The sequence below is a fragment of the Hoplias malabaricus genome, chromosome X1 (assembly GCF_029633855.1).
Source record: "Hoplias malabaricus isolate fHopMal1 chromosome X1, fHopMal1.hap1, whole genome shotgun sequence".
In the NCBI taxonomy this organism is placed as follows: Eukaryota; Metazoa; Chordata; class Actinopteri; order Characiformes; family Erythrinidae; genus Hoplias; species Hoplias malabaricus.
In genome coordinates, this window is record NC_089818.1 from 24298541 (window position 1) to 24312305 (window position 13765).

At 42.4% G+C, this 13765-nt stretch overlaps 1 protein-coding gene across 4 annotated transcripts in view; it reads right to left on the reverse strand.

The window, feature by feature from the left end:
* Positions 1-13765, reverse strand: part of LOC136676098 (receptor-type tyrosine-protein phosphatase S-like) — a 73542-nt gene that overhangs the window by 26599 nt on the left and 33178 nt on the right. For 2 of the 4 annotated variants that reach the window (XM_066652956.1, XM_066652955.1), the window contains exons 2-4: positions 11304-11377; positions 7796-7901; positions 2326-2469 (exon numbers count right to left, since the gene is read on the reverse strand). In XM_066652956.1, coding sequence (XP_066509053.1) covers positions 2326-2437 — 112 coding nt within the window. In that variant the 5' untranslated portion in view covers positions 2438-2469; positions 7796-7901; positions 11304-11377. The remainder of the gene's footprint in view (positions 1-2325; positions 2470-7795; positions 7902-11303; positions 11378-13765) is intronic. The other 2 variants (XM_066652954.1, XM_066652953.1) reach the window with 1 other exon arrangement.

Sequence of the window (13765 nt, forward strand, 5' to 3'; positions counted from 1 at the left end):
CGGCACACACACACACACACTCCGCTGCACTCCTGGACACTCTGACCTGCGCACTCTCTCTAACAAAGTCTTTCATTTGATCAGTCGTTCCGTTTCATCCCAGAGAACAAAGAAACAAAGACATCAGCGGCAACCTTGAGGAGTGAGCCCAAGAGCCGCTACGTCTTAACCAATGATGTCACGCTCTCCGGCGCGCACCATCTCCATGACAACCGCCATCAAAGACCAATCAAGGAGGAGGAATACTAGCAGGAGGAGGAAGTGTAATCATCTCCAGCGCACGCGTGCCGGATGATCAGCAACAATCTGATGACCAGAAATGATAATCAGATGCTAGCGAGGTGCAGCAGGCATATTTAGCAGATCATAATTAGCGGCGGCTTTACTATAAACAGATTAATGTGCTCTGAAAGTCAGCATTCAGGTGAGTTGTATTGTCCCCAGTCAGGCAAAGTCTGGCAAAGTATCAAATAGTCACAAATTTCTCCTTTTAAGCCACATATAGTCAATCAGCTGAGACAGGGAGCTTTGAAGCTAATGGAGCTAACATGGAAGCAATCAGCTAAGTGTTAATGTGTTCCTGCATGCGCAGCGTAACCTATGTTCCCAGGGTCTCATTTCCCCAGCGTCACTGGTTCCCAAGGTTCAATTTTCCAAGGTCCTATGTTTTTATTGCCCAATGTTTCCAAGGTCCTACGTTCCTAGGAGTCTATATTTATAGGCACCTATGCTCCCAGGGTCGTGTGCTCCCAGGGCTTCACACTGTCCATAATTTTGTCATATTCTTCAGATGATGATATGTTACAGAGCTTCAGAAACCACATACACAAGACTACTTCAGATTACAACAGAGCTGGACGTAGTGTGAGGTAATTATGAGATGGTTTAGGTATTCCAGCTGCTTATCCTATGCTAGTCTGTTGCTATTAATGTCTATTTGTTGTACTCTGCATTATATTATACACAGCTCTAGTGCAACAGAGAATAAGAAAACCACAGACACTGAATATGCCTCAGCTGAGTGACTACATTTGGGGAAAGAGTGAATCAGATTTTCCATCGAAGTGTCACCTTTAAGAGACTCGGAGGAACTGGGAGAGAGAGCAGATAATCATATGGGTGCAGTGGCGCCGGAAAAAGACAGGCATTGTCACACTCGTCACGTTCTAATAGATGCAGGTTCATGTCGGGCATTGCAATTTAATGTCAAGTGTTAAGCACACTTGTGGCCTCGTCAACCTTGACATATCAATTTACCCTTACCACATAGCTGCACTCCAGCTAGTTCATTAACAGAAAACATCTCCCGCTGTTTCCACACACACACACACACACACTTGTGTAATATACTTTCTCAAAATGCAAACATCCTCCCCTCTTTTGTTATTATATGTTTACCGTTGTGTCGTATTAAAAATGACAATCATTTTATTCAACAGAAAGTCGCCCTAAAAATGAAGTAACTTGGAAATTTTGAGTTTGAAGAATTGAATTGTTGATGCATTCGTTTCATTAAATAAAAAAAGTAGTTTGATTTGGACGAGTTAAAGACGGTGATTTTAATGTTGTGATGTTTTGATATTAACAGTCATGAACGTAGCGCATTAAAACTTTATTTATTTTTAAAAAATAATCAAATTAAAATGGTCTGTATTAATACTATGCAGCAGCTCCCATAAAACTGCAGAAGAGCAGGAGGATTAGAATTATACATTACACAGAAATGCTTAAAATGAAGAAGGATATGTACACACACACACACACACACACACACACACAAACACACACACGCACAAACGCACACACAAGCGCACACACACACGCACAAACGCACACACAAGCGCACACACACACACACACAGGCACAAACGCACACACACGCGCACACACACACACACACACACACACAGACACACACAAACACACACACACACGCACACACACACACATGCGCGCGCACACACAAACACACACACACGCACAAACGCACACACACACACACACACACACATGCGTGCGCACACACAAACACACACACACACACGCACAAACGCACACACACACACAAACACACACGCACAAACGCACACACACACACACACACACACATGCGTGCGCACACACAAACACACACACACGCACAAACGCACGCACACACACACACACACACACACACGCTCACACACACGCACGCACACACGCACGCACACGCGCTCACACACACATGCTCACACACGCTCACACGCACACACACACACACACACTGGTTTGGTTCCATAGCGACTCGAGCATGTTAATAAAGCCGTTAAAACCTCAGAGACGTACATAAGGCATGGCAGGTGCTGGCGAGGGAGAAGAGCACGACCGCTAACAGGAGCAGGTGGGCCGAAGAAAACACACAGAGCCCAGGTGGGCTTCTGGAAGGACGAGGAGCCATGGCAGGACTTCACACACGATCGTCCAGACACACTGCAGAGAGAAAGAAGAGTTAAACTTAGACTTGTTTAATCTTAGAAATAGTTCAGGTCTCAAAATACGGCTACAGGGGTTCAACAGATGTCACAGAAAAAACACTTTTTGATACTTCACTGCATTAGTCTGTAATGTGAATGTGAACCTCCCAAACAGAGTTCTATAAAAGGTCAACAGACTTTTAATGAACAGTGCATTTGGATAAAACTCAATTCAGGAACTTACATTTTTAATTTCTGTTTGTTACACTGGGTTATATATATTTTGGGGAAGGGGTCCTAAAGGGTTACATACTTATGTAAGTTTGCAGAAGTTGTGAGATAACTTCTCCATTCCAAGGAAAATGCGAGCTAAAAACAATCTATGTTTTTCTTTGTTTGCTCTGCTGGCGAAAACAAGCAACATTTTTCTCTGAGCTGCTTTTGCTCTGCTCCAAAAGGTGGCAGAGGCGATTGCTCTAAGACTGCAAGTGAAGCTCAGCTTCCCCTAAAATGTAAAAATAAGTGATCAAATATATTCTGTTGTGTGTACATGTCATTGAATAAAAACGCACTACAACGCGCTCAACTTTTGTTCAGAATCAGCTTCTTATCACTGGTAAAGACACAGCTTTCCTCTCAATCATTCCTGCAGCTTCACAGTGCTTTAAACAGTGTCCACAGAGTTCAATAGAGAAGCAGCGAAGTGCAGCGAAACGAGACGAGTCATTGGATAAATGCTGGGCTTTGTCCCGCCCATCGGACGCTCAGCGTCTCTGGGGGTCTATGGGGCAGTGGGCTGGCCTCGGCTGGCCCGGACGCTCAGCTTCTGCATGATGATTGGATGATCTGTGTGAGGCTGAGTCCCTTTTTGATTGACAGCGAAATGAGCGAATCAGCGATCCTTTGGTGTAAAGATCTTTTTGTAGCTGCTTGTGTTTGGAGACTGACTTCTATCACAGTTTCTGTCCAGCGGGTGCTGCTGAGCCCCTCCACCGTCACAAAGCACTCACAGGCGGACACACTTCACATGGGCCAAGGCCGTTTAAGCAGCCTAGCTCTGCTGGCCATTGAGAGGACACTAGTCAAGTCCCTGGAAAAGACGCCTTGTTGGTACGACAGGGTCACAGATCATTTTCTTGAAAAGGAACGGAGGGTAGAATTTACGTATAAATAAACCGACACATTTTATGATGTAGGCCGAAATTGAGCTCCCCCTCCTTGAAAGACCAGCATCCGCCACTGGTGGCACAGCACAGCCTTCAGCTACTGTTTTACTGTTAACACCAGTACAGCACATGTCTGATGGACCATAGTTCTGGTGTGTGACGCTGAGGCAGTGGCATGGGTTAATAATCACAGAAATAAGACTTAAGTGTTCAGCACATTCAGCAAAACAAAGGGACACCCCCCCCCCCCCCACCATCACCTCCCACACAAGACCATGGCCTACTCCTGATTAACACTATCACAGCAGGCATCTACTCGGGCCACAGCGACTTAAAGTACAACCCTATGACATTTATTATACAGGACATAGACATTGTATTAAAAATTCATTTCTGACTTTATGTCATTGAGCTGAACTTTTGACCCTCCGATGGTCGGGGGGGAGGAGAAACCGCCCTTGGGTTTCCCACGTCTGGAATTAGACCACAGCACAAGGCCTTATTTTCTCGTCTGCTGAATCTTTTTAGAAAACGGAGCTGTACAGCTTAAGACCCCTAGCACTGTGCATGGGTCCAACAGCAAAGAGCAGAGGCGCTGGTGAAGCCGACTGTAATAGTGACTATGTTGTTATCTACTTAAAAAATGGTGACTTTGTATAGAACAGTGATTAAACTTCCTCCATACTAACACTGGGTTACGTTTGATCTGTCCGTAACACAGGCACTGGCTGTATGACGGGAGGTGGGGGGTGGTGGAATAACGGAGAGTAGGCGGTGAATGTGGGGAGACGAAGCGTAGATACGGCTTAACTTAGCACGAATTTACGCTAATGCTAAAGTGCTAAAGCTACAATGTGCTAATCTTAAAAGCTCACTCATGTCTGGGGGTGCTGGGAGACTCGCCTATTGGGGTCAGTGGCCATTTCCAGCCGCCGGCTCGGTGGAGGCTCGGGTTCGTTTCTAGAGTCATGGTTCGTTGGTGGAGGCAAAAAATTCAAATGCCCGGTTCGTATCTTGGAAGGTTCGTTAGTATAGGCGTTCATTAGTAGATGTTCCAATGTATATGGGAGAGGGGAAACTTTTCAAGATGGGTGGTGACTGTGGCGGCCATTTTGAAGTCGGCCATTTTGGATCCAACTTTTGTTTTTTCAATGGGAAGAGGGACATGTGACAGGTTAATGCAATATAACATTGTAAATAATGATAATAATCCACCAATATACTCTATAATGATTGTTATAGACACATACATCCTGATTGAAGTATAGAACATATTGTGCTTAAGCTCATGACCTTAAAGTGCTTCTCACATGATGTACTCAGGACATGACCCTGGAGTGGAGAAGGAAAGTGCTTAACAATGCACTTCTGTAGTTAAATTAGAGAAGTAACATCTCTAGACAGATTTGAGTCTAATAAAGATGTTGAAGAAAACTTGACCTCGCCGTCTGCAAACCTTATGCTGACAAGAGGAAACAAGACAACAGATACATTTATAGCATAAGATGCCAGTTAAGGGAATGTCTGGATTTGTGAATGAGACGTGATGTACCAATGTTCCTGACACATGGTACACATGGTGCTTGGTGTACGTGCAGAAGGGGCACATGACCGTAGGGTGTACGTGACTGGGGTCCTATATATACTGCAACAAATGTTTGAATAAACTGGATATTGGAGTGAATACTTGACTCTGTGTCTTTATTCCTCTGATTTCCTGAGAATCAGTCTTCCTTCCTGGTTGCATTTAGACAATTGCCATAACATGACACATCAAACTCATTGGGAATTTCACAAGAAAACAAAGGTGTGCTTGGTTTTAATGTAACTTTATTCTTTCATGAGTTATTTACAAGTTTCTGACCACTTATAAAATGTGTTCAAAGTGCTGCCCATTGTTCTCCCACTCTTCACACACTGATAGCAACACCACAGGAGAAATGCTAGCACAGGCTTCCAGTATCTGTAGTTTAAAACCCAGCTCACCATTGTTTTTCTTTCGAAATTCCCAATAGGTTTGATGTGTCTTCCCATTGAAAAAACAAAAGTTGGATCCAAAATGGCCGACTTCAAAATGGCCGCCATGGTCACCACCCATCTTGAAAAGTTTCCCCCCTCCCATATACTAATGTGCCACAAACAGGAAGTTAATATCACCAACCATTCCCATTTTATTAAGGTGTATCCATATAAATAGCCCACCCTGTATGACGCCTATCTGCATTAAATGAAATACACAGGCTGATTGATATTGGCAGGGAATAGATCTGTAAGTAAAACATACACAAAATCATGCTGTATCTGCTTCAGTGGAGGACACAAACACTTACAAATGCAGAACAGATATAGTAGAGCCGAGCAAAGCAGAAATCTTTCCCCATTATTACGTAATTAATATCTTACAATATCACAGAAGAATTGCTTACACTCTGTTCAGCTCATAATGAACAGTCCACTCTGAAAGGAATCTATGTCTAAGTGCTGTGGAGCACTTCCACGTTGGTGTAATCCATTGTGGCATTAATCTCCAGCACTTGTGCTACCATTCAACCATCGCAGATATGGATTTTTTCACGAGGGGCCCATTAATTATTGAAAACTTCCCAAGCAGTGTGTGTTTTACTGGCTGGTCTTCACTTTAGTAGCGGTGAACAGTGTGAGTGTGTCTGAGCGATGGGGGAGGGTGGATATTTCACCAGAGGCTGAAGATTCCCCTGCCACAAAAAAAAAAAAAACGCTGCAAAACACCCCAGCGCAGGTCAATATCTGCACCAGTGAAATCGATTTCCCTCATTTCGGGGCGTGTGCAGGTGCGAGAGCCAACGAATATCATGTCTGATATTACCTCCATCCACACATAACTCCTTCCTTACTACGCAGCTTCTGGACAGTTCATTTCTGATGTATAACACCATACGAAGCACAGCTACAGTGCCCCCAGACTCTCCATGGGACTGAGCGATAGCAGGTCCTATTTAAGGCAGGGAGATATAATCAATCAGACTGAGATTACCATAAATCTGTGCTGGCCACCGGCATAAAAAATCCTAACCAGGAGCCACTGTCCGTTAGCATTTGGAGTGGACTTTTTTTCTTTGTCCCTAAGAAATTTCTTTAAAGAAGAAAAGACATCAATCAGAAGGGCTCGACGATGTGATCATTTACATCACAATATATTCCTTAGTCTTTATTGATATGATATAATTCTGATATTGCTACGAACAATAGAAAACCCACTAATAAACAAACTGCCAAGAACCATGACATCACCGTCAAATACAATGGCTTTGTCAGTATTCATATTTTTAAACTAAATTTGAAATTGAGTGCATTTAACTGATGGCAGCGTCCTGTAATGAACTTTACTCAGTGAAAGACACAGTAAACAATGTCAAAATGTAGGAAATGTTTTTAAGCCCCAGAGATTATGATTTAAAAAGGTATTTATTTGAGCAGTAAGTGTTTATTTGTTAAAACACAAACAAACAAACAACAAATAACGCCCCTCATTAGAATAAACCCAGTCACATGACTCCAGTGTGATCCTCTGTGTGTGAATGTGTTTAACTCTGTCCTTGTGGAGTGTGTATTATTTGAGGTGATCATCCAGTGCCTACTTTTGGTGGTGAATCAATAATGACTTTAAATGATGTTTGCTGTGGACATTGTTCTTCAAACTCAGTCTCACCCACTGCTTTATAGAGAAACATTATCTTATATTTCTGATGTGTTTTATATTATTATTAATCTGTGTTTACTGTGATTATATACAGCTTTACACCAGCCCCACACTCACTGAGGAGGCATTAGTTTAAATATATATCACTATCTCAGGGGCCTCAGACTCCTGCACAGTGCTGCGTATCGAAATATGTTAAAAAATCATTGTTATTAAAATATTAAGATAATCTTTTCAGAAATAATTAACACCGAAACTCATTACGTGCCTTCATTTTCTAAGAAGGAAAAAAGGCCATTAACAATAATGAATCATTAATCAAACATCTGTGTATCTCCTGTTGGCCTTTAATCATAAATCAGGAGGGGGGGGACACGTCTAGTCTGCACCGGTCCTAACCAGGAGAGACGGTCCGAAGACATGACTGCGCAGAAAAGACATCAGCCTGGAATTGGAAATTAGCATATAATAATAATAATAATTTATAATCGCCCTACCTCTAATATTCCTCAGTCTGTGTCCATTACTGGCCTCAAGACAAACTGATTTCTTCAGAATAGATCTCTGTGGGCCTTAATTTCTAAAAGAGGAAATGACTGCAGCCTGAAAGAGGAAATGACCAATAAACAACAATTAATCATCTCTCCACCTCTCGTTTTCTCCGGTCAGCCCTTCATCATAAATCAGCGGTAGTCGTGACTGTTTACAATTCCAGCAAAAAAAGCAACTGTCCGTTACTACCAGCCTGGGCCTGAGCAATTGCAGCACCTATTTAAAGCGTCTGATATCTGAATAGGGGTTTTATCATAAATCAGTGGTGGCCGCATTCATATAAAACTCTAACCAGGAGCCACTGTCCATTACTGGAGGCAGGACCATCGATCCGAGATTGATCTTCACCAGAATAGATTCCCATGTGCCACTCCTCCACTTTCTGAGGAGGAAATGACATAGGCGTGGAGTAGGAAATCAGCCGCTAACAGCTGTAATTAAAAACAGTGTGGACTCATCAATACGGTTTTCAAATTGGGTTTTTTTATTATTATTTTATCCCGTGTGCTTCCACCTCGCTTTTTAATGAAGAAATGACCAATAACAACAGTTTATAACCTCACTACCACAGGCTCCAGCTGGACTTGAGCCCGTGGGAGTTGTCTCTATTATTAACCGTTTGTGAGACACATACAGAATAGATTCACGTATGGCCTTCACTGGCTGAACAACAGAAATAAGATCAGTCTGAGACAAGAGCTGACCAACGTTAGAGTAAATCACTGTATCACTCGAGTATTTGTTTGTTACACTGGGGTCAAGTCAAATTAAAGCTTATTTGTCACATACACAGGACAACTAGCATAAATCAGCATTAGATAGAGTCTGAAATAAACAGAAATATATATAAATATGGGACATTGTGGAAATCTATTGATCAAATCGAGTTCTAAATAAATAGAAATAAAATACAAAATAATATACAACATAATACAGCTATGGAGTATGTGTAAATAATCAGACTGTCTGCAGTGTAGTGGTGAATAATTCTATGTAAATGCAAAATGTGCAAGGTTTTTTTTTAAGGGTTATTAATATCCATCAAAAAGAAGGTCCAATGTGTGAAGTGTCCATATTTTGTGAAGTTTACTGCTCAGAAGCTATACTAAAGTGTAGAAGTGTATACTAAAATACATTTCAGCAGTGTAGGCCTTCAGATTTGACCAAATTAAATTAAAATAAAATACGTTTCAGCCTTAAACTAGGCTTTTAGCTTAAACACAGCTCTACATTCCACGTAGCCACCCAAGCTAACAGAGCAGAGATGTATGTCCATAAAAATACTCTAAAACCATGGACAGACTCCACGGCATGACCAGTTCAGAGGGGAATATCCGCCATTTCCGCAAAACTACAATAAAGAGAAGCACTCTGCAAGGACTGCATTATTAGCATCACATTTTAGTAGCTGCACTGTTATTTAAGACTAGCTTAGAGTGCAATAGAATCTGGGGAAATACGTTAATGCATCACTCGTGCCTTAAAAAATAAATAAATAAATATATAAATATAAAAATTGCAACTACAGTTGTGTTTAAATGATTCAAAAAGTGAGTATACGAGCAATGGTTAAAAAATTATAATAATAAATGAGTATCAAGGCCTGTTAAATGCTCTTAGAGCCAATAAGCATTAATGATTATAGTAAATAATAATACCACCGCTAAATTACATTAGCATTTAGATCCCGAACGTTTGTTTGTCCTGGTTTCCACAAAGACACAAAGAGCTAAAGCTTCCTAGCGTCTGCGTCGGGCTACGCTTTGAATCAAACATGGCTGCTCACGGCTCCTGGCTTAAACCAGCGTGACCTCGTCCAGATGTCGCAACACTGCATGATCCACAAACACAGTTAAACAACGGATCATACCACACCAGATGTGAGCCTGACATGGTTTTGCCGGACAGACCATACGTTTTTATCTCTGCTCTCCTTTAGCTGCGCAAATGCACAATTATGGGGAAATCTGCCTTGAATTGTTAATTAGGGTCGTGAAGGTTTTGTTTTGACGCAGGTGAAATGAGTGTTCATTCTTGTTGTAATGGGCTTCCACAAATGCAGGCGGGGGGAAAAAAAGCCAAATGAACCCTTCTACGAAGTGCTGTACTGAAAATGCAAATCACGGCCCTTCTGCTGCTTCATCAGAGGGACATTACAAACCGAGTCGAGGCATTTCCCTTCGAGCACGCGGACTGAGCGTTCACCTTTTCACACAGACGTACGGTTCGGCTACACACACACACACACACACATAGTGGATCTCCTGTTGTCCCTCGCTCTGGCCTGTCATTTGTAGTTAAGGCTCATTCAACCCCTTCAGAGCGACTGTGGCAGGTTCATGTTTCACAGAAAGTGAGGTGGAGTTTAAGTTTTTAAGGACATGGCACCTTAAGAAAGCGAGCACACTGGACAATAATTATTATAAAATCACTACTAGAGCCTCACTGATTCACAGATTTATTCTTTTCTACTTTCCAAAAAACCTGTTTAGAGTTCATTCATTCATTCATTGTCTGTAACCTTTATCCAGTTAAGGGTCGCGGTGGGTCCAGAGCCTACCTGGAATCACTGGGTGCAAGGCAGGAATACACCCTGGAGGGGGCGCCAGTCCTTCACAGGGAAACACACACTCACACATTTACTCACACACTCACACCTACGGACACTTTTGAGTCTCCAATCCACCTACCAACGTGTGTTTTTGGAGCGTGGGAGGAAACCAGAGAACCCGGAGGAAACCCACACAGACACAGGGAGAACACACCACACTCCTCACAGACAGTCACCCGGAGGAAACCCACACAGACACAGGGAGAACACACCACACTCCTCACAGACAGTCACCCGGACCGGGAATCGAACCCACAACCTCCAAGCCCCTAGAGCTGTGTGACTGCGACACCTACCTGCTGCAACACCGTGCTGTTTAGAGTTAAATAAACTAAAACAGAAAAGCCCTATTAATATATTGTAAGCTCCATCTCTGAGCTACAGTTTTATATTTGAGACTTTTATGTTTGAATTCCAGCTGTTTATTTCAGTTGAGGGGAATGTGACAAACAACATAATCCAATTACAGCAGTCAGTAAAGGACTATTAAATACTGCATTTCTTAAGCATTTACATATCAGCAGGCTCCTTAATATCACCACAGGTCACAAACATTCAAACAGGCAAAGCTAACATGCACATACACACTAAGCACTATATATATTCATATATTATGCATTAGCTCCTATTTGTAAGTGTGTATAGAGAGAGAGAGGGGGGGAGAGAGAGAGAGAGAGAGAGAGACAGAGAGAGAGAGGGGGGGGACAGAGAGAGGGGGGGAGAGACAGAGAGAGGAGGGGAGGGAGGGAGGGAGAGAGAGAGACAAAGAGAGGGGGGAGGGAGAGAGAGAGAGAGAGAGACATACAAATAAAGAAATAAAAGTCAGAAAAGCAGATACTGACCACTCTGTCTTTTTAAACCCGTCTCAGCTTCATGTCCTGTTTTTAGTAATCCTCAGCAGTATGAACCGGTATGTCTGCAAAAAAAAAAAAAAAAACAGACAGGAGACAAGAGATTACTGAATTATGTAATACAGAAGCTTTCCCTGAGCAGTAAAGTAGTATACTGTTACTGAAATGTCTTTACTGTCTGAGTGCTTGGCTTCCAAACGGATCCAAAAAGACAGGGCATCCACAATTAGTTCATTCAATTCAGTAAAAAGTACTCGAGTGAATGACTGTGCACGCAGAGATTGTAGAGTTTCCACAAAATAGCATGAAATAAAATGACATACTCTGTAGCAGCTGCACAAGAGCTTAAAATCACCATGCTAAATGCCAAGCACTGGCTGATGGGGCATAAAGCCATCACTGGGCTGTGGAACAATCAGACTACTCTTTTTGGAACTGTAGAGCATCATCTGATATCTTTAGGGTGAGAATTTGGGACACAGATCTAAATCATACAACATCAGCTGCTGACCTCACCGATGTTCTTGCAGCTAAATACCATCAGATTCTCACAGAAATGTACACGTATCTAATATAAAGTCTTCCCAGAAGAGTAGAAGAAGATATTGCAGTGAAACTTAAAAGGCAGTGTTTGCTAGCTCTGCTGTCTGTTTGCACGCCGGGAAAAACTCCAGTGCTTATATGCAGCCCTAGCTCAGGAAAAGGGAAAAAAAAAACTCTTCTTGGTCTTGGTCTGACATGGCTTAGGTGTTTTCTTTGTGTGTCGCTGGCTGAGCCACGGCTGATAAACGGGGGGAGTTTGGATGGTGGACAGATTCCATCAATAATATCTATTCCATCGGTGGGTAATATTGACTTATTTTTGCAGTTACCGATTAATTAAGGTGGAACTGACACCTATTTCAGGAGACCACCAACTGCATGAACGTAAACACACTGAAACTGCTACAAAACTAAACAGATCGAGATACAAACGAGGGTCCATGGTCATTCAAACTAAGAACTAAACAAGTAAAACTTCAGCTACACACAAGCTACAGTCAGTTTGTTACGCCTCTGGAGCCTGCGGAGCCTCTGTATGAACACAAAAGGGAGGGAGGGTTGTTTAGCTGCAGAGTAGTTCCCCAGAATCATTTGTGTCACCTTTAATGCACTTCATTTCTAAAGAAATGTTGGAGGAGCATATAATGTGTTTTGAAAGTCCATTTTACCGTTTGCATGCTTTTGAAAAACGTATGATCTAATCACTAATCATAATAATTAATAGATCACTCCCTTACAAATATGATGTCATAGATCCTAATACTTTGCTTCCTTCATGGATCTTTGCTGTACTCAGAGCAGTGTAACCATGCAGGTCAGTGAATTAGAGCCATGCTGAGTCTGAACAGATGCTGCTGCCTTTCTTAATCACACATACGCAATGAGAAAACTCCTTCACATAAATGTGATTAAAACAGGCGAAATATACAGCTCCCATCTGCAACATATTAGCTGCAGTGCCATTATGGAGCATGTCTTAACGAAATTTAGTGACACGTTAGAGACACTTTAGAGGAATAGTCAAAGGCATGGTGGCATGTATCTAGATGTCTTTGCTTTTTCTAACCACCACCACCACCACCACCAGCACATCTAAAGCTGTTATTCATCCTTGGTGCATTGAGGCGTGTCTTGTCTCACTGTTGCCTTGTCAACGACATCTCTCTCTCTCTCCTCCTCCATCTCTCTCTCTTTCTCTCTCTCTCTCTCTCTCATCTTCATCAGCCAGCGATCTATTTGTGCAGTCCACAGGCTTAGTCCGTGGACCTCTGGGAGCGTTCATTTCCATGACAACCGCTCCGAAATCCAGCCAGCCAGCATGATCTCCCTGCCAAGCTGGAGAGAGTGACCTTAAGCCTGGGCACGGCTGAGGTTAGCAAGACCAAACAGGACGCTCTAAAACGGCGCAGGAAGTCTTCAGGCCAGCGCAGATGTGTGGAGGTTGAAATTCAGGGTCAAAAAACGAACAAGCACAACAGCAATTTGTAGACGCGCTTGAAAGGATCAATAGCAACCTTCAGGTCAATATGCAGCTTTAGCACCCTCAGGACTAAAACAATACTTTGGCATTTCTCAGCCTGCTGCAATATACAGTTGATTATCACACAACAAATATAGTGGTCCGAAGAATGGTAAACACCTCGTATAAATAGGGAATTTATTTTAAGCTCCACCCATTGCTGATACAAAATATACATTTCTCAAGACTTGTTTAATCTCCATGAAAATCACGAAAAAAACATACAATGCACTGCACAGAAACTTGAGGTCACCACGTTCAACAAATATTGGCTAGAAGAACATAAACCTCCCCAGCATCGACCAACTGAGTTCTCTAGAAAAATGCAGCACAATCCAGTACTACAGGCATTAGTAGGAGTGGAGTTTATTACCCAAAACTAATCATCCGG